At 48.9% G+C, this 21,566-nt stretch overlaps 1 protein-coding gene across 2 annotated transcripts; it reads right to left on the bottom strand.

The window, feature by feature from the left end:
- Nucleotides 1–10,457: 10,457 nt before the first annotated feature.
- FASLG (Fas ligand) lies at nt 10,458–21,472 on the bottom strand. Of its 2 annotated transcripts, XM_027896575.1 has the most exons (6): nt 21,285–21,472; nt 15,005–15,080; nt 14,142–14,296; nt 13,753–13,798; nt 12,268–12,318; nt 10,458–11,842 (listed from the first exon to the last, which is right to left on the bottom strand). In XM_027896575.1, the coding sequence occupies exons 1-6, from the start codon at nt 21,426–21,428 to the stop codon at nt 11,448–11,450; spliced, it is 867 nt and encodes a 288-aa protein (XP_027752376.1). In that variant the 5' UTR covers nt 21,429–21,472; the 3' UTR covers nt 10,458–11,447. The 2 variants fall into 2 exon arrangements, with proteins under 2 accessions (XP_027752376.1, XP_027752375.1); XM_027896574.1 differs by having other exon boundaries at nt 14,142–15,080.
- Between the last annotated feature and the right edge of the window lie 94 nt (nt 21,473–21,566).

Below are 21,566 nucleotides of genomic sequence, written 5' to 3'. Positions count from 1 at the left end.
AGGTATCAAAGGATTTCTCTTCTGGGCACTCAGGCCCTTTGCTTTCACCTAAAAACTGAGCACTTTGTTGATGAGCCAACCTAAAACTTTCAATCTGATACACTTCATCTCACAGTCAGCCCACAATGGTCCCAAAAGACCCATGTGACAAATCTTCAAAAGAACTGGGAAAGCTCCAGTCCCAAAGAGATTCAATACCACCTTGTTTGTCTAAAGCTCTTCAGGGATACAGCTGGAAGTAGCATTACTGTGCCTAGCTGGTGAATAGTCTCATTAACACAATACTGGCAACAGCCACCTCTAACATTTTTTAACTTATTAGGATCTTAATCTACTTTTGAGTCTCCTGGAGATTTCACTTTTAAGACTACTCTGAATTCACCTTCCCACTTAACATTCTAAAGCAATCCAGGTATGATTTTACCAGAACCCACTTTGATATGGTTGTATCTGACACCTGCATCCAGAAGTAACACATCAACAAGTCTGCAGATCTGCATGTGTAAAGCAGGGTGTTCATTTAAATTGTGCCCTTTAAACTTCCCTGCCATAGCCTTCAAGACCTCCATATATTTCATCACAGTTCATAAGCTGTCCTGACTTAAGACCCTTCCCTGCAGAGCTGTTTCCCGAGAGTGCTCATCCAGCCGCGGCTGGGAGGTGCAGGATGCACAGCAAAGTAGGCTGTCTCTCAGGCTACAGACGTGACATCCCTGCTCCCCCTCACCAAAGCCCTCCTAAGACCCCATGAGGAAATTCAGGTGTAACAGCAGTGGATCAAGACCACCACCAGAAGCACATAACCCCTCCCCCCCGGCTGTCCTGTCCCTGTTCTCAGTAACCTCCACTTCCTGCCCAAGGTGGCTTGATTTCCTGTAGCTCTTTCCACAAAATAAAGAAGAAACATTTTCTGTTTGTGTCTGATGTTCTAATAAGCCCCGAGCTGTTTGTCACACTTGCTGCTGATCTGCTCCCTTCCAGGTGGCAGAGAGGCGTCACGGGGGACAGCCCACCACGAGCACCGACGGGTGGAACAAGCCTGTCACCCCAAAGGTGTCTGGAATGGGGGGGAGCTCTTCAACCCCTCCTGCACATCCTCTGCTCCTCCCTGGCTGCTGGAGGAGGCTTTCCCTGTGTGACAATTACCCTGAGTGCTGATACAGTGCACAGAGAAAGGACAATTTTGGTTTGGGGCTGGGCTGGGACCCAGTGTTGAGCCACAGGATAAGGTGGGAAAGGCTCTCTGGAGGATCCCTGTGAAGTCTCCTGTGCCAGGCAGGGCTAACAAGTAGAGCAGGGTGCTGGCATGTGTCAGCCCACCCTGTAGTTCCCAGCCACTGAGTTCCTGGCCCATGAGGAGCCAGAACCTCTTCCTAAGAGTGTCTTCCTGAGCTCAGGGCTCTCCAAGGGAGGCTGCAAGCTTTGGAGAGAACACGCAGTCTTGCAAAGGCCTCATCCTGTAGCCACAAGCTGTGACCTCTGTGTCCCAGCCACAGGGAAGCCTCATTTCTGGGATTAAGATAAACCCATGACAAGCCTGCCAGCCATCCAGACAGTGGTACCATCCCTCCTCAGGCTCCCAGGTACTTGCAAACCCCCCAAGGCTAAACCCAGCAATTTCAGGGAAGGAGGGCTTGTCACAGTTTAGATCAGCAGCGCTTCCTGCCCCACCACCACCAAGCATCAAGGAAACCTCTGAGCATCACCTCCCCCAGGGCTGGCAGGGCAGCACGGGTGGTCAACACAGCCCTGCAGGAGACACAGGACCTCTCCAGAGCCAGGGATACACACAGGCCTGCAGCACCACGGAGAGAACCCAGTCCATGGGCGCCAGACAGCACCGCTGGATACCCTCAGCACCATCCCAAGCATTCACCTGGTCACAGGGAACAGGCACTGCCGCGGAACTGAGTGAGCACCTTTCTCAGCAGTGAGGAGGAAGGAGCTTTCAAAAGGTCCTCAGCTCAGCACAGGCCATGGTGGTGCCAAAGCTCCACCACCCTTGGTGGAAGGACAGACCTAGTCTACCCCCAAGCCCTCACCACCACAGCTGTGACTCACCCGGCCCAGTGGAAGAGTCATCTGCAGAATGCAAATGTTTGTGATTCACCTGTGGGCCTCGCTGTCTCCAGGCTGTTTTGGAACACTGCTGTCTCACGGTGCCACGCCGACCGGGCAGGTGGGGGTGCTGATGTCACAAACCACAGGTTCTCCTGGCAGCACCGTGGGGCAGAGCCCAGGAACACAGGCAGGACACCAACTTACCTGAGTGTTAGTGGTGCATGTGCCAGGGAGCTGAATCCTGGAGCTGCCCTACCTACAGCCAGGACTTGCTGTGCAGCTTTTCCACCAAAGAACATGTTGGTGGACCTGTGGCTTCGCTGAGCATGGAGACCTCTGCCACTGGCCATCCAAATTCTAGTCCTCTCCAAAGTCCCTGGCTCCACCCCATTGTTTCAGCTTCCTCCTTTACTGCAGGGTTAACATGTGTGGTCACACCTTTGCTCTGCTTCCCTTCTGTTGAAAATGTACCCACACCATCACAAACTGCACACTGAGAGTCAGTTCAGAGCAGTGTCCCTGAAATACCAGGCTCTGAGACAAAGGACACCGTATCTGTGAATCTAATGACCTTGTGAAGGGAAAGGATGCACTCTTTGCTCATCCAAGCAGAGTTTGAAGGGCTCTAATATAGTTCCATCCTTCTGTCAGCCCTCATACCCAGCTCCAGCCTCAAGCAAGGCATTCAGAGCATTCACTCCCCAGAACTTATTGTGGCACCTCTGTGTCCTGACCTCCCTCCCAAACATGTTTGCTGGCTGCTTACCAAGTCACTTCTCTGCTAGGTCCAGAAATCTTGCAGACACAGCCAGACTTCGTGGGGAGGGCAGGGAATGAGTCCTAGGGGGATCATGGTGTGAGCCTGTGGCAGAAGGGCAAGCTTTGAGGGTGACAGAGACTTCTCTGGGGCAGCAAGAGTGTGTTGGTAGCTGGAGGCAAGGTCAGGCTGCGAGGATCAAGCACTGCAGAGAAACCTGTTTTACTTCTGTTTTATTCTCCCTCCTTGCTCTGAGTTGTCTCTCACTAAAAAGAGGCATTTCTTAGTTTCTGTTCAGGCTTTCCTTTGCAGCCACTAGCCGGTCAATTTAATTTTTAACAGACTTCAGACCACCACCCTGTCCCAGCACTCACGCAAGGACTCGGGTCAGTGTATCTCCAGCAGCTCAGGTAGCTCCAGCCACACCCACAAAACAAACACGTTTCCCACGGGCGTCCTCCAGCCCCTCAGGTTTTAAGCTTGATATTAGGGAATTAGCTAACACTGGAAATAAAAACATTACATCAATTGCAATACAATTACATTCGGTTTCCTTACAAACGTAAACACAACACACTTCAAGGGTGCTTGCTACCTAAAGTGCTGACAGTTTTACCTGCTCCCTGGCTGGCTGGCGGTTGTAATACGCGTGGGCTTTCTCCATTTAAGGGGTAAAAATACCTGCCTAGAGGCACAGATAGTACTTATTCATTATTAATGACCGCCACTTCCCACACATTTCTAACACACAGCCATTTCTAACGCCCCAGTCGCACCTCGTTCGCTGTGCCTGCCGCGTCTCTTCCCCTTCACAGCCGTTTCCCGAACCTCCTGTTGTGCCCCACCTTAACACCTTCCTTCTCTTTAACATCTTCCCGGAGTGGTGCCACTGCTTCCCAAGCATTCCCGGAGCGGGGTGGCAGCCGGCTGTGCCCAGGGTGTCTGTGAGGAGAGCCCGAGGCTGCCCCTCATCAGGCACAGCCGGGCCCGATCCCCTCAGGCACTCACCTGGCGCCGGCCCCTCGTCCGGGCTGGAGGCGCCTCTGGGGAAACACCTTTAAGAAAGGGAAAAACGTTTCCCAGCAGCGAGGAGTGAGAGGAAAAAATGTGAGAAACATCCCAAGGATGGAGGAGGAGGAAGGGGAAGATGCTCCAGGGATCGCTGCAGCCGCAGAAGACCGCACCAGAGCAGAGTAGGACCGACCTGAGTCATGAGGGACCCAGGGGAAAGCGTGAGGAGGGAGGGGTCGCAATGAGGAGCTGTTTTATCAACTGGCTGCAGCCCTCATTCCCAGTCCCCCTGCGCTGCTAGGGGACAGCTAGAGGAGCTGGAAATGAAGGCACAAAGGGAAAAAGGCAGGGGGGAGGTATGTGGAAGGTGTTGCTTTGTCTTTGTTTCTCACTATCCGAATCTCTTTCAACTGGCTATAAATTAGTTTCCTCAAAATGAGTCTCTTTTGAGGTGAGGGTAATTGGTAATTCATCTACCTCTATTTGTTCAACCATGGGCCTTTCCCTCTTATTTTCTCCCCTCTGTGCTGTTGAGAAGGGGGAGTGAGAGTGGCTGGGTGGCCAGTGGGGAGCTGGTTGGGGTCAGCCCACCACAAGTACCCAGTAGTATTTAAATTTCGAGCCCTGAGAGGTGTGTACCCATCCAGCCTGTATCACTTCTACAGCGTGTTCCAGGTGAGAGCCTGAGTACCTCACACACGGCTCAGCCCTGCTTGCCCCAGAAGGGCACGTAAGCCACTGGCCCTGTTCAGCACACAGGGATGCTGAGAGGGGAAAAAAGCATTTCTGCCTGCATGTCTGGCAAAAATATATTTACAGCCCTGGCAGGGACTTTGGAAACCACGCAGCAGCGTGGAAAAGGAGGAATTCCCGGCAGACATACTGCCGAGCTGAGCCAGCAGCTCCGTGCGAGGCTGAGGGTTTCCTGAGGGTCAGCATGGAGCTTCTCTGCCTACCTGCTGCCTTTTACATCCGCAAGAGAGCACAGACTACTTCAGGTTCACATTTTTGTGTTCAGTGTGCTCATCAAGACCACAGGAAATAGCACAACACTTTTTAAAAGTAGGTCTGGGCGAGGAGGGGAGGGGTAGCATTTTCTTTCCTTTTTTTTTTTTTTCCCCCACGGAGGAAATCAGAAGTAAAGAATGAGATGAGTAAAAAGCAGTTAAAGAAAGACTGAATTTCCAAACCAATTGTGTGATGCATTCTGTTAAATGGTTCTGCAGGAGGATTTTCACACCCTAAAGGCAAAAGCAAAGCGTTCAACACTGGTAACAGACTTTTAGAAGGTACAAACCACTAGAAAACAGTTTCGAGAAAACAAAGGAGAGCAATTTGGTCACAACAAAAGGTCAAACTTCCAAAGAAGGCTGTACAAAGAAACAACACTCGCTGTCTAAGTGAAGCTGTCTAAGTGAAGTTCCTGGAGAGTCAATCGTTTAAGACAACGAACATGTATTTCTTTTCTCTAAGCCATCTCCTTCTTTCATGTAACATTATTTTCTCCCTTCAGAGAGCTCGGCGTGCTGATTGGACCTGGTGGGCTGGTGGAGGGGAGAGGCTCATCACTGTCACCATTTCCTTACCCATTTTTGATGCTGGTTATAACCCCACCACGAGCACTGCGTGAAATCCACAAGCTTTTCTAGGCAGGATTTCCAGGCAATGAGCTGAAACACAGAGAAACGAAAGTGCTGCTTAACCAAGTGCCAATCCGAGGCTTTTTCTATTTAGATAATTCAGTGGGGCTTGTATGGCTGCTAGTATGCTCTGCATTCACTCCAACGCTCCCAAACAGCAATCTGGAGCATGGCAGCCTAGCAGCTGTCTGCTACTATATTCCCATGTTCTTTTACTTCATCCCCTCAGTGTAGCCTCCAGTCACCTTCAAGCAGCAGGGATGGATTTCTGCTTGTTTCACGTGGAGACAAAGGATGGCAGTGGGGAGAACAATTTTGGCTGAAGTGCTGGCAATCAGCCTTTGGAGGCAGAAGCTTCCAGTACCCATTGCCACCTTCAGCCACTGCAAAGAGCCTGGTGCCAGCAGGGACCTGTGCAGTTGGTGCTCTGCTCCTTTCCAGGGGTCCTGTGCACAGCACCGGTACTTCTCTTGTAGCACTGCAATCCTACCAGCCCTGAAATGTGTCTAATCTGAGACTTGGAGGGCTTTAGATACAGTGACTACGAGGATGCACAGACTGGCAGGTGGATTACACCGTGTCTTGCCACTCAACATCCCCCTATGCAGAATAAAAGGCACGTGGTGACAAAATAAACACTTCAAGGCAGGGAGACAGTACCTAAGGATGGTTCAAACTGAAATAAGAAACTACCATCCCTTTCTATCTATCAACAGCCTTACCTGAACCACATCCTCCAGCCCACAGGTTGCAAGTGAGGAGTTTTGAGCAAAACGTTTTCCGGACTTCCATGGTTTGGATTTCTCTTTCAGGTCTTTAATGAAAGCTAAATCTTGGATACCTGTTCTCCATGCAGAAACCTTAACAGGAGACACAAATGTTCCTCTCTGATGCCTTTTCGTCTGAAATCTTTTCCCTCTGTGTTGGCATAAACTTCACTTTAGTGAGGAGAGAGAGAGAAACATCAAGAAAAATGCCTGTGCCCAGTACAGGGCTCAGGAGTCCAGTTTTGATAGTTATTCAGATGGCTCAAAAGGCCAGCTACTCCCCTGCAGGTTTCCAAGCTGAAGGTCCCAGGGAATTGGCTGACCAGCTGTCTTTCACTTCCCAAGAATGACCTGATAAAGGGGAACTGAAGTACTGACCCAACAACAAAAGAAAAATGGACAGGAGACTTTTTCAATTATTGTTGAAGGAAACTGGTTATGAAGCGTGGGGGAAGGAGAGAGAGATGTGAAATCTCCATGATGCTTTGTGAGGGGGGAGAGAAGCTGATTCTTTGAAGAGAGAGCTGAGTAATACAGAGCGTGCTGAGGAATGGGGAAGCAACTGAGACAGAGGAAAGCACATTGGGTTTTGTTATTCCACCTAGAGCTTTTAGTCTCTTTGCCACCCAGAGGAACGAGCAGCTGATTTTCAAAAAAAAAGGGAGTCTTCACAACAGAAAGCCTGTGTGCCTGTTCATGTGCCTGCTGATGTCTTGGCAGGGGTAACCAGTGGCCCCTGGGATGATCCTATTGCTGTCTCACCACAGGCAGGGGCTGGGGAACTCAGAGACACCACTGCAGCCACTGCCAGCCAACTCCTGCAGCCAGCCCAAAGTCCCACATCTCCTGTAACAGGTTATGTGGAACATTTGACTCGCTGAATTACACCAAGAGATGAATCAGCAACAAGTTGTCAAGCTTTCCTTCTTTCTTTCTTTTTTTTTTTAATAATTAAAATCAATAAGAAATTCATATGCAACTTGCCTCACCTTGCAGCAAAATTTCTTCTCTCTCTTTACTCATCTCGTTCTTTTATGTTGAACCTCAGTCATGCCTAAAATTACACTTTTGCAATCATGCTGTAATATAGCCATGCCAGACCACTACGAGAATAATAACGATATCTAAGTCTACATCTCTTCATTTTTCTCTTCTCTCTAACCACCAGACAATGCTCCTTCCCAACCTGGTAAAAACTTGCCAGGGTCTGTACAGCTCCTTGGGCTGGAAGAAGTGACCCCACAAGACACTGTAACAGGAACTTAGAGAGCCAAGGCTGGCTCCAGGTAAATGAAGAAAATTAAAGAAAGGAAAACAATAGTCAACCTCCAAAAAAACCACCAATAAAATTTGTCAGATCAAAGAGAAGGTTACTGCCTAAACTCACAGGATTTGAGTGTCATCAGATATATCAATTCTTCCATTCTTACTCATATTCTTCTCCCTGGGAGGGCTACAGAAACAGTTTTATATAACACCTCTCACCAGTGACAGTTCCAGCTAACCATCTAAGCTCTGAGGTTTCTGAGACAAGACATGTCTCTGAGAAAGCCTGACAAGAGTTAGTCCCTGTTGTGGCTCCATTTCTTGTCTCTGACCCCCTCAGGCACCCGCGGGGGATCAGCTGGAGATCAGCAACTGTTCCTTTTGCTTTACCAGTCACCTTCCTCCCCACCAAGATTAACCACGGACTGGTAAAGAGCCAGGATACGTGGATGAGGGATGCTGCTCATAGCTGTCCAGGGAATATTTCTCCTCTCTTACCAGGATTTTGTTTGCTTCCACTGCACTTCTGCTGTAGGAGCAGCAATGACCCAACCCACACAGTCCTTTCCATAATGCAGCCCCTTCTGCCACCTTGTTTGCTGCACACACTGAGCCTACACAAGGTTTTCGCGACAGTGGCATCCTGCTCTCGCTTTTCCTCCCCCAAGGCGGGCAAATAGGGTGCAGCATCAGCCCTGATAGGCATCAACCACGAAAGAAGAAATATCTTTATCGAGCACCTCACTGTGCTTGGCTGCAGAGCAGCACAAATGGTTGCTGTGCAGAGCCCTGAGTTGGCCAGCTGCACAGCCAAACACACAGCCATCACCTGGGAAGGGTTCAGCTGCCCAGGAGAGCTGCCTGTGGACACCTTCCACTATCCCAGGTTGCTCCAAGCCCCATCCAGTCTGGCCTTGAACACTTCCAGGGATGGGGCAGCCACAGCTTCTTGGGGCAACCTGTGCCAGGGCCTCCCCACCCTCACAGTAAAGAATTTCTTCTTAACATCCAATCTAACTCTGCCCCCTGTCAGTTTAAAGCAATTCCCTCTTGTCCTTGCACCCCATGCCCTTGTCACAAGTCCCTCTTCATCTCTCTGGGAGCCCCTTTAGGCACTGGAAGGGGCTCTAAGGTCCCCCTGGAGCCTTCTGTTCTCCAGGCTGAATAACCCCAATTCTCTCAGCTTGACAGAGCCCAATGTCAGCATTGAATATTCACTAAGTATTTAACGGTAACGATAGGCACTCATTTCACTAAATGAACAGCTCATTAGCTAGATAAACAGATGACTTTAATAGAGCTGTTGTGGCACAAGCGGCCTATGAACTGACTCAGAGCTGTTTGAAATTTCATAATCCCATCCCAATCTTACTTGGAATCTTTAGTCAAAGCCCACAAGCTAAGTAGTGGATTTGCTGTGAGCAGTTTAGAGGGATATTTGAGGAAGGGATCACAAAGCAGAAGCACATGTCTTATTGGCATCTGAGCATCTGTGCTGGTGACTGCACAGTCACAGCTGCTCTCTGATTCTGGAGCAAGCCTAGCAGCACCCAGCTTTATCCTGCAAGGATAAGCCAGCTCTGTCCACCTCAGGAGACCCCAGCACTATTTACACATAACAAGGCCATCCACCCCACTGTGCCACTATCTCTGAAACGTGCAGGTCTTTGTTGCCTTTGGCATTTCAGACAAAAAGACAAACAGATGCCTGTCCCCTCATGACATGCAGCAATAGCAACTGCTGCATCCTGCCCCAGAGGCAGCTACAGGCAGAGTCTGGATGAATTAGCAGGGAGCAGAACCTCAGAGGGAGTTCCTCTGGGTACGGAATGCCCTGCCTCTATCCAAGCTCTTCACCAGTAAAGAAGGGAAGCACGTGATGTGCTCGGCTAGTTTTGCTACAGAAACATCTGAAAAGCTTGCAGCCACATGTACATACAGATTCCCACTCCCCATTTGGATGTCTCACCGCTAGGAGAGCAACACAGCACAAAAAGAGGATGGCAACTTCCAGCCTTTCCTGGCAGGGTCTGGATCCAGCATTGCCATCTCTGTGCTATGTGGTTTGCCTCTCTGATATTAGCAGGAGTGGGGTAGTAGGGAAGAATCAGTCAAGCCAAAAGGTCCCTAAACTTCATCTGTTTGATATATGTTCCATTCTGAGAAATGCAGTGGAACCATCTGAGTGCGAGTGCAGCAATGGGTGTGTGAGCAGAGGCGCAGTGTTCCCTTCACACTGGACACACCAGCAGCCAGACCACTGACAAATTTCCAAGAAATAGGCTTACCTGAAGCAAGAAACAGCAAACCACAGGCCACACACCATCAACCTGAGAGCAGGGGGGGAGAGGAAAATAAATGCTGCAGGCTACTGAAGAGCAGATCAACATCAGAGCTGCAAGAAGGCAGGAACCGCAGGCAAAAGTGGTGATGCAATACAGCTGCAGCCTTTGGGTCCTGCCTGGTGGTAGCGTGACAGACAACTCTGGGGATACAACTGCACCGACCAGAGTGAGCAAACAGGGTTTTGTTTACACCACTTCCTTTCCTTGTCCTTCAGACTGCCCTGTGAGAAGTCACACAGAGGACCACGGTGTCTTTGGGGACAGCAGTGCTTCTGCTCAGCAACACCTGTCTGGCTCCACTCAAGCTCGAGCCTGTGTTTTGAGATCAGGCCCTTCCTGATGGTCAAAGGGGGCTTGGGCTGCCTGGTTTGTGCTGCCCACATCACACCTCCCCAGATCCCAAATCCTGATGTCTGCATGCTGGAGTCCCAAAGATCCACGGAAGGGATCCTGTGCAGAGCCAAGCAGGCAGTGAAGTGGGACGAGGCTCCCAGATTTCTGCCATGCTGCTGGAGGAGGAACAAGGTGCTGGACCCTGATCACAGAAGCCTTCAGAGTTTTGGCCATTGCAGAAGCCTGTTGCACCAAAGGAGGAGAGGACAGTGTCACCTACTAGAAAAATATATCTTTATTTACCATCTGGGTTTTGCTCAGGATAGAACATCTCATGACAAGGGGGCCAACTGAAGCCATGCCATGGATAGATGCCAACATGTCACTACATACATCATGAAGGGGGTGGCAGATCCACAGGGGATCCTCACATCTGGAAAGAGCAGAAGGGGGGATGGAAATGGTGCTTTCACCTTAAACCCCACTGCCCTGCTGTTCAGATCCTGTCAGCAGAGCACGTGGCCTCCCCACCAGACCCACCCCCACAGCGTGGTCATGGTTCCACTCCAGGGTCAGGACCTCCCTCATGCCACCACTGCTTCTGGCATGATCCGTGCAAGACAGTTGGGATGAGTTAAATAAAGGGGTTGAGGAGCATTTTCTGGGATGGGAACAGTTTGATAGCTAAACACAAGATGAACATACCAGCTCTAACAGCCTGGCTTGCAGGCAGGTGCCTGTTGGACAGCAGGCACAGAGCCCAGTGCCCAGGCAGGGTGGGCAGCCATGGCCCAGGGTGAGCAGCTGTTGGCACTACTTATTCCCACACCACTCCCTGCAGTGTGGCACAACCCAGACACTTGCAGTCCGGGCTCAAGGGACCTCCATAATGCTCACCAGCTGTCCCTGCTGGCCCCAGCTCACCAGGGCCATGACACCATGTGGGGCTGCGGGCCCCAGCATCTTCTCAGGTAGCAAGTAGTGAGTTTCAGTGGGGTCTGCAGCACACCACATTTTGAGTTTGCTGGCGGTTTCTTTGTAAGGAGAATATGTGCAGTTCTCTTCAGGTTGACACAGTACAGCTCTGATGCTTCCCAGGTGTCTGCTTTTAAGCCTTTACCAGTGGCTTGAACCCTCTCACGCTGAAGGCCAAAATACGGTTTCTTGGTGAGTTTCGTGGTGTGTGACCCCAGTTTGGCCACTGCACTCAGGCAGCCCTCACATCCTAGAGTGTGTGTGTGAGGGGAGCTGCTGGCCACACTCCATTTCAAAGCTTAAACAAGCCAAAGAAAGTCTTGGATTCCTCAAAATTAACCAGAGCGATTTTGGAGACGTTGACGTGCACGCTGTCCATCTTCCTGAGACTGAAGAGAGCCCCCAGGTTGCTTTTCCGGGCCCATGTCCTCTGACCCGTGCAGTAGTTGATGCCCTTGTCCTCCATCAGCACGTGGCTGCCCGGGGAGTTCGGGTTTCTCTTGTAGACAATGTGTGTGAGCACCTGGCCATCGCAGACACTGCCCCGGAACAGCACGTTAGAGTACACGAAGTACAGCCCCGTCTCGTTGATGACGAGCCCCCGGTCACGGTACTGAATGTCACTGGTGTAGGCATGGCCAGAGATGGGCTCCCACTCCAGAGGGAGGCCCTGCTGGGATGGGCTCCCTGGAAGGTGAAACAAGAAAAAAACAAAAAACAAAAAACAAGGGTGGTAAAGTACGACAGTTGTGTGGGGTTTTTTTTTTCCTCAGTCGCACCCCACGTCACAAGTCAACCATTCTCCGAGGCCTTGACTGCAGCATGGAAAGTTCACCCTAACCTGGCCCCTCACCAATGCCAGCCCCTTGTGACAGCTTCTGCCCCACACACCCCAGAGGCAAGCCAAAAACAGGCCTTGCTGAGACAACTGAATGAGGGGGAGATTTTATCTGTGGAGCAACTTTCCATGTCATGGCACAGCTGTTTTCCAGGGAAAATAGGAAGGCCTGTGTGAGGTGGGCTCCTCACAACTACAGCCATGACACCCTCTCACCCCAATCACATCTGCCCTATCCCCTGCTCCCCAATCCTGCTGGTCCCTCAGCACATACCTGTTAAGTGTGCTGCCTTTCTTTCTTCTTTTTTCATTGACTCCTTCTGCCCTGCACAAAAACAGGGGCAACGTCAGCCATGTGGTCAGGGAGCAGGAGGGAGCCACCCACAAAGCTGACACTTGAGACCCTACAAACCACCCCATTTGGCCAAGCAGACCCTGTTCTCAGGGTGGCAGAGCACAGCTGGGAAAACTCTGCCTTTCCTGGAGGCCTCGGCTTCCCTTGGAAAGGTGGGCCAGTTACACCAACATCCATTATGGATCCCACCCACTCCATCCTTCCCTTCTTATCAGCATCTACTTCACTAATTATGTTATCTCTAACTTTAGAAGTAGCCTATTCTTTCCTCAAGCCAATTAAATTTTCCTCTCCTCTCCCTCTTCTTCTTTACACTATTTCCCTGTTTCTATTTATTTCTCCATCCCCTCAAGAAATTCAGGGTTACTACTTAAGTGGCTTCTGCTAAAGAAGCTTTAGATCAGAGCACTGAGCATCCAGTTAAAATGACAGTTCCTCTTCACCTAAAGTGGAAAATTTATTGATACGAGAGTTGGTGGGAACCAGGACTGCCCCTTCCAGAGAATTTTCCTATTTTCAAATTTGTTTTCATTCACTATCAGAACAAATTTGGAAAGAAATTAACTTTTCTACTAACCAAAATCCTCAAGGGGAGAAAATAAAATAAAACTTTTCAAATCTAGCAAAAATTGTCAAGAGAGCTGCAAATTTTTTTCAGACTTGGCCATCTTTAAGAAGTATATTCTCATTGATAACATTAACATGGAATTCAAATGAAAAAATAATAGTTTGGAAGTTCAAAATACGATTTTTAAATTGTTCCATTCAAATTGAAACTCTTTCTTTTTTTCCTAAGTGAAAGCTAGAAAAATTGGCAGGTTCTTGTGGAAAGTTTTAGTTTCACTGAAATGACATTTCTAAGAGAAAAACTCTCTACCATGTAATCAAGCATTTCTCAACTAGATTAGTACTGAAAGAATTTAAGAAAAAAATTAGGTGTGCTTTCAAGGGTGGGAGTTAATTCCTCACTCCAAACAAAACAGACTCCTCTACATCATACCAGAATCTTCTAAGATTAAGGAAGAAGTAAGGAGAGAAAGAAGTGACAAGTGCAGTGCCCGTTTTCCTCCTCCTTCCATTCACATTGTTGCTGTGTCAGGGCAGCCAGATTCTCCCTCTCACAGCAGAGCACTCCCAGTACCATTGTCACACTAGGAATGGGAAGCCCCAGGACCTGTCACACTGTCCCAGGAACCTGTGGCTGACACCTCCGAGCAGTCCAGCAGGGAGGCTGCAGGACCACATCCCCACAACCCTGAGATAAAGCTCTTTGTCCAGCCAAGCACAAGAAATCAGCACTCCCAGAGCATCAAGCTGTGACCCCTGATGAGGAGAGGAATGAGCTGGACAGGAGCACTCACAGCTGCTGACACAGGCGTTCCTCCCCCCGGTACATCAACTCACCTATGAGTTTCTCCAGAGCTGGAGGGATGTGCTCAGCGCTGGCAGACTGTCAAAAGAGAAGAGTGACACTGCCTTAGAGTGAGAGCATAAGCAGCCAAAGACTGTCCTTGGCAGGGGCACGTTCTGGGTGCTCACGGGGAGCTGCAAAGTGCTAACGAATATACAGGGAGAGACCTCACAGCACTCAGGAGTGCAAAGACCTGCAGATACATCTGTCACCAACCCAGCAGTAATAAGCAACCCCACTTACTCTGTCACGGCAGACACTGAAGTAAGCACCACCCTGCCCCTTGGGGAGCTTTGCACCACCTCAGCATTTCAGACACAATTTCAAGTTTTTCCTTTTCCCTGTTTTCCCAGGGTCGTCTGACCAGCCAGGCAAACCTCACCTCTCTGAGTTCAGCCAGTTCTTTCTCCAGTTGAAAAATCCGAAATATGCTCAGCCCCACTCCAGTGAAGGCCAGCAGGAGCAGCAGGTAGATCACCAGGAAGTCGATGCCCCTCCTTTCCCTATTTTTCCCTGGCTTTCTCCTCCGGTCGGGTACTGGCGGTGGGAAAGGAGCAACAGGGGGTGCCGAGGGACAGGAAGTACTTGTTTCAGCACAGCCGTCCACCCAAAAAATCGGGGGGTAGCCGTAGTTCAAGTTCTGCTGCATGGCCGGGAGCGGGATGGGCTGGACACGTTTGGTGTCCTCCTCCTCACGGCAGCCAAAAACTGCCGGGGTTGTCCCAGGCCGAGCCCTGGGGGAGCCCCCAGCTCTGCCTTTGTACGCCTGCATCCCTGCATCCGGTGAGAACCCGGCCCAGATGCTGCGACTCTCTGAAAGCCTCAAGCACCGACAGCAAACCCCAAAGAGCTTCCGCCCTCGGCTGCAGGCTCGGGGCACGAACCTGCTCCTCCCCCGCGAAGCAGCGGGACCAGCCCGCGGGGCTCGGGAGCCCAACGCGCTCCCGCAGCCACGGGCTGGGGGGTACGAGCGCTGCGCTGCCAGTCCCGGGCTGAGTAACAGCTCATACCCACCGCCAGCCACTCTTTCCAGCAGCCCACTCGGACAGAGGCGGCTGCTTTTCCACTGCGGTGTCCCAGACCACAAGCAGAGCAAAAGGAACGACAAAACCTCTGGCACCCCGCACCAGAGGGCAGAGACAGAGCTGATGACTTCTGCCCTCTGCAGAAGGATGAGGAACCAATGCCAAGTGCAGCTGTGAGTCCTGGGGAGTCACTTCATTTCACATGGGACAAATTCCTCACCATTGTCTGTTTTGCATCTGACCTTTTCCTTGGCTGCTTCACAGGGCGTGGATCCTGCATCACAGACACCATTCCACTGCGATAAAAAACAGTCTAAGTCAGAAGAGGAGGACACTGAGTGCTGCAGCCTCAACAGAGCTGCTCCACCATCACCAGCCCAAGCAGAGCTCGGTGGGCTGCCTTCACCCCCACTGATCCCCCAGGGCACTGGCCAGGCTGAACCAGGGGATTGCTGTGATGTGGGGCACAAGCAGGCAGGCTCTCCTGGCAGCTTCTGCTGCCCCTCTTACCTTTGCAAATACTATCTCCAATCCCACAGCCCTCTTCTAACATGAAGAAGCCTCACAGAAGGAAGGGCTTTTTTATCATCTCTCCAGGTCAGAGCTGAGCACTGGAGGAAGACCTAACCTGGCTGGGTAACTTTTGATTAAAGCCAGGGGTAGACAGTGCCACTCAGTAAGATTTCTCTTGCCTTTCAATAAAGCATCCAGAATCCAGGCCATGCTGCAAGGACCAGCACTTAGCTCATTACAAAATCCTAATGAAGAGAGACAGGGACAGTTCCATTCCTCAATTTCCATTCCTCACTGACCGCAGATTTGAGTGGTGACAATGAGATTTTCCCAGAGAGTTACAGGCGCACACAAGAGATTATAAACAGTTTGTTCGGACCTTTTTACAGAAGTGTGTGTTTGTAGAGTAGTGTTAAAAAACTGAAATGCTTGATACAAGAACAAACTGGAGACCTGTGGCTGAAGGAAACGATCCCAATAAACAGGCTTTGATCTTGAACATCAAAACTGGGATCTGAGAAGAGCACACTTGAATAACGTACGTACACTTGTTTCTCCAAAGCCAGGGCTCAGCTCTGCCTCCAACCACACCAATACATCAGATGTGCCGCCAAAACCATGCCTGCACCACCAGACACGCCACTGCTTTTTGAAGATGTTCACCACAGCCCTTTGCTGCAGCAGCGATGTGCAGCGAAAGAGGCTTCAACAGCTCCGTCTGGCTCTTCCTTGCACTTCGAGGTTTCTGACTAAAAAACACAAAGTGACATAAATCCAACTCCAGCAGTTCAAGTTGGGTTATGCCTACCCTTTCTCAGCACCCCAGAGCAGCATTCCCCAGCCAGCACAAGGACAGGTCCCCATCCACTCCCATGACTGTTACAAGAGAGTGTCATGCAGTGCCTTTGCCTGGAAAGGATTCGTTCTCAAGTTTTTCCTGACGCCATGTTTAACACCAAAATCTTATCCTGGTGTGATGGAGGGCACAGTAGCAGCCTCCCTTAAATGTCAGAAGGGTTATTATTTCTCACCCACTCCTTCCTATTTTCACAAAGATGCTTTTTTAATTGGTGGGTGAGAGGGAGAGACAATGAAATCAGCTAAAGCCATTTCAGCTGCATCTTGGCTTTTGAATGCTCCAATCACCAGCCTGCTAAAAACCACGCCATGACAAGCCAAGGGTCACGGATACTTTACCACCAAAGGACTGTGTTTGGTGCACAACATTCCTTCAGGAACCTCTCCCTTCCTCACACACTGCACTGTGCTGGTCCTGCTGTCACACTCCGTTTTCCCTGTCACCAGCTTCAGATATCACCAAGATGAGACATCAGAAGACAGTGGCTGTGTTTGCACAGCACGTCACGATCACAGAGTCACAGAGCAGTTGGTGTTGATTTAGACAAGGTTAAGCCCTCCTAAAATATTGGACGAGGACATTCTGGCAGGACAGGAGGGCATAAGAAGGACAAAAAACATATCAGATTTGTCTATCTGCCTCCCTTTTTGTCTATCCCCCTCTTCAACCAGTCTGCAAGATGCACTCTGTTTCCAGCAGACTTATCAGGTAATTTGAACAGAAAAAGGTATTTTCAAAGGGAAACACCTTCTGTAGCTTTTATCAGAGAATTGTTCCCCTTGGCCAAAACCGACAAAAACATGACACAGACTGAAAAAGAGGAGAGATGGGAGCTCTTAATAACAATACACACAACTATGCTAAAGTTTATTTTGACAGCAGAGAACCAGCCAGCAGCTACAAGTTTGTATCAGCAGATTTAGGGACAAAAGGATGACCTGCCTGAAAAATCCCAAAGCAAGCAGGATTTGAACAATGATCCAGATCTAATACTTGACAGAAAATAAAACCAACTTAAGTGTGAACCTCTGTGTAGGAGAGGTTCTCATCATGTTTTGGACAGTCTGTCTGAAAGCAATTGCCAAATGTTTCCTATTACACTACTGACTAGTGGAAATGCCAAAAAGCAACTCCTGAAAGCCCCCAGGCCTGCATAAATTACACCCAAGATCTGAGGAAGTTGAGAATCATTCGCATTCAGAAAAAAGTATTCAAAACCACGAGGACAGGGAATTACGTCAGAAGAAAACAAGTCTAGAAACAAAGACTGCAAATCAAGCTCTTTTGGTAGAAAATACCATATTAGAAAGAAAATTATTCTGAACCTGAGAGGCTCCTCAGATGGACTTGAGCTCCCAGTAGGGAAAGCCCAGGGTTTCCCAGGGGTTGCCCCATAAGAGCTCACATACAACACCAGAGAGATAGTCCTGGAACCCACTTCCAAGTCTATGTGAGAGGATCTTCATCTACTAAAACCTTGGAGAGACATGGAAGACACTAGAACTCACCCAGCCTTTGCAGTTGGTGCTGACATCTTTGGGTTGTTTCTTTATTACATGGTTTTTTAACAGTTTGGTTTCCTAAATGCAGGTGATGCTTTTCATTTCTTCACTGACTGCTCTCCTTGCTAGAAGAATTTACAACACATGTAAAGCCATGTCTTGGTGCCAACAGCTCATAGGGGGGACATTCAGATATTCACACAAGCAAGTTTCAAAATCCATTGCTAACAGCTCAGGACTGGTGTTGCAGTGCTTAATATGTGTCCCTATTCCAGTGAGCAAGGTGACTTGGTTCTCTCCTTCACCTGAATTCCAACAAGCAGACAGCAGCCCTGAATTCAGCAAAAGAGGTACAGGGCTCTGTCCCGAGGTGGGAAAGAATCCAAGGAGCCAAAGCAGCCGAGAAAAAGAGAAATAATTAAACTATTACTCTGTTGCTTTCATTTCGAGCAAGGAAATGAGGTATAGTGGTTATGAGGTAAGGGGATCTATTCTGAGAAACAGAAGCAGGTCAGTTCATGTCATACAATAGCTTAGTCATGGGAGAAAACGTAACGAGGTGCTGTGGCCGCTCAGAGGTTGTGAGGACGTGCAGATGCTGATTTCCCCTCTCCTCCCCAGTGACAGCTGAGAACTGCACTCCCAAGCTCTTCAGCAGGGGCTGTGCCCTGCTCCAGGTTCTCAGCACAGTGCCAGCCTTTGCCCTGGGAAACACCAGCTGGCTCTGCTGGCCAACGTGGCCTAGTTGGTATTTGACAATTTTGTTTTCCTGGGAGCAGCTTCAGCCCATGAAAAACAAACAAACAAAAAACCCCAAACCAGCCAACCAACAACAACAAAAAACCCAATGAGATCTACCAACAAAATCTCCCAAGATCTACCTTGAGATCTTCACTGAGTCCCCCAGGATCACACCTCAGCTCCAGGTCACTCAGCAAATTCAGGTCCTCCAGCATTGGTTTTGTGACAGAGCCCAACACCAAGTGTGCCAGCACAGAGATCAGCTGACTTCCCAAAACCCCAGGGACCTTCCGCTCACTTTCCTGGGATTTAACTTCGAGCTACAGGTGGTTCCATGAGTAGTCTACACAACCTTGACGTTCCAGCAGTAACTGTGTCAAATTATGACTAACAGAAGATTCATTATCTGCTTTAAGTTATTTATCTGGGAGAAAAGAAATATAACAGATTCTTGTTTGTTGCAAGTTTGTGGAGGGCCTGGCAGCTGGATGTAGGCTCTGACCACATCTAACAAAGGAAGAACAAGCCTCAGGGTGGCAAACATTTCTTTTCCATCTCTAGGTCCACAAAGTGCAGAACTTCCTCTGCATTCCCTACCAAAAGCTGTACTACTGATGTGGGAGTTACTAGGAGACTCCACTGGAGAGCACCACAGGTGACTTGCAGCTGCCAGGCCACAGGTCCAGTGTGAGACAGCAGCAAGGCAGCAGAAAGCTCCTTGGAAACTTCTTTCAAAGTAACCATCCTTAAATTAGAGAAGGGATAAGTAAGAAAGATGCATTTCAGTACCCTTTCCTAAACTAAGGTGTTTTATCTAGACAAGCTCCAGGGACACGGATGATCTCTGAGCTCTCACAAACCACAGTGATGTCTCCCACAGCACCCAGTGCTGTTTGACACTTCGGGTTTCCAGATGAGCCACCCGGTGCCTGCTCACAGCAGTTTGTGGTCAGCAACCTACACTTCAGTTGTTCCAAATCAAGTGGAACATGTTTGTACCCAATTAAACAAAGCACGCTAAGCTGTTCCATCTTGCTTGTTCTTGTGCTGTAACCTGGCAAAACCAGAAGCCACACAGAGACACCTCAGACTTGAATTCTCTACTTACAACACCAAATCTCTGGTAGAGTTTGCATATTTAAAAACTGTTGGTTTTCCACTCTGATACTTGATGCATATAACCTAAATGCCTTATTTTGGCAACCACGGCTGGTAATTCACTTACACAAGGCGTATGTTTGTGACCATCCATCCCCCTGAGAAGACCTCTGCATTCTGTAGATATTTTTTGACCATGGGCTCCAGACCTGCCCAAGGTCTGAAGAACACCATCCTCACTCAGCACACACACACTGGCTTCTTGGTGTTTTACATCAGCAGCTGTCCAATCTCAGTGTGTATTATCACAAGATGGACTTGCCCTCCCCCCCTCCATTTAAATTTCCACACCACCAAAGGAATTGAGATTTATAGACTGTCTTCATTAGAAACTATTATTCCCTATATAAAGATTACAACCAATTTGAGAGACCGGATTCCACCAAAGAATCAAATTTTGAAAGCTAGATTGCGTGACATTAATACAACTGAAAGTAAAAAATTACTCAAGAGCCCACATGAAAGGACAACATGAAGCAATAAGAACCTGATGTTGAGAGTTTTTTTTGAAAAAAGTGGTTATAGATACTTAAAAGCAGGAAGTCAGCGGAAGGTGGAAGCTGTGATTCAGTCTCCAGTCTCCTGCCAGAGCACACAGTCTTGAGTCTGCAGAAGCACAATCAGCTCTGTAGGTTCCTTCAGATGTGTTATTCCCATGGCACACTTCCTGTTCATTACAGGACAAGCTTTATCCCTGATACTCTTCCACAGAATGCATCAACTCCTTAGATCTAATTCATGTCCAGTGCTTAAAGTGTATAGAGAGCACAGGGTATTAAAAGATTGGTTTAGAAGGCATTTGGATTGACATCTGAAACTGTTCACTTGGAACTGTGAACGTGTGCTTGGAATTTCAACGTTGTCAGACTGAAACAGTTATTGGCTTAAACATTGTAAGATCACCAAAAGACTTTTGTCCACTGTAGCAAACTGAAAAGGAACAGCTGCACAACCAGCAAAGCCTCCCCCTCCCTGAACATGCTACTGCTGCTGGGAAAGGACCTTCAGATGAGGTAAGTGGGTCCAACTACCCCCCAGCTGAAGCTACAAACTGGATTGCCAGAAAGAGGAAGAGGCAAATCCTGCAGAAGCAGGATAATCCTTCTTATCATGCCAGTGTCCTCCCTTACAAGATGGCTCTGCTGTGAAGACCTCTCTGGGGAGCATCCAAGACTCGTGACGTGATCCACTGAAAAACTCCCCAGCCCAGGGGAGGTACGAGGCATTCCCTGAGCTTGAAGTGTATAATAATGATTCACGAAATATTTGAGTTTGGAGGGAGGGGAGGGTCTTACCCCAGCCCCAACAGACCAAGACCACCACTTCAACCAACAGACATGGAAGCTGCAACTACCAAGTTTCACTGCTGCATCCAGTAGAGTGGTGACTATATATATCTTAGGACCTTTATCCTTTCTTTCCCTTTCTCTCCCTTATACAATTTCTTAAGTGTTATTTTTATGCCCTAATGTTGCTATGCTTTAATACTGCTGTATCACTATAGATGATAGCACCCAAAAGGGCAACACATCTGCTTACCTTTGAAACAACATTGTTCTAAAATGAACCCTACACATATATATACACACACACACATATATATATTTACAAACACCAGTTCTTGAGTGTTGTTTCATTCTAATCCACCCCAAAGGATTTAATAACAAGAACCTGGGTTACCCCCCTCTTCTGGGGAGGGTTGTAACACTTATCAGCCTAGTATATACCTGCCAGTCTTTGGTTCCCAGCCAGGGAGTAAAGATGGGCTGTTCTAAGAATTCACACATGTCCAGTTTCAGGTGATTCTTACTGAAGAGAAGAGCCCAGCAGTGCCTGGGCAATGAAGGTACACAGCTTCCTACAAGTGACATATCAAGAGAAAGGGGTAAATAAAAGCAGCCCACACCTCCCCCCCAAAAAACAGCCACTCTAGCCATCCAAACCCCGCCCCCCCCAGCAAAACCCACACTTGATTCCTTTTTAAATAACAGTGCTATGATGAAGCAGAG

The sequence above is a fragment of the Empidonax traillii genome, unplaced genomic scaffold (genome assembly GCF_003031625.1).
Source record: "Empidonax traillii isolate 1590-97213 ecotype Southwest subspecies unplaced genomic scaffold, ASM303162v1 scaffold502:size815047, whole genome shotgun sequence".
Lineage (NCBI taxonomy): Eukaryota > Metazoa > Chordata > Aves > Passeriformes > Tyrannidae > Empidonax > Empidonax traillii.
The sequence above is the reverse complement of the archived record's forward strand: the minus strand, read 5'-3'. Positions and strand labels throughout refer to the sequence as shown.

Bases quoted from the DNA above. Each gene is read 5' to 3' on its own strand.
- FASLG (XM_027896574.1), bottom strand. From the start codon at position 14,531: ATGCAGGCGTACAAAGGCAGAGCTGGGGGCTCCCCCAGGGCTCGGCCT. The intron at 13,799-14,141 runs GTGAGGTTTGCC...CTCTTTTGACAG, and splicing joins AACTGGCTGAACTCAGAGAG to TCTGCCAGCGCTGAGCACAT. The intron at 11,843-12,267 runs GTATGTGCTGAG...TTCACCTTCCAG, and splicing joins AAAGGCAGCACACTTAACAG to GGAGCCCATCCCAGCAGGGC.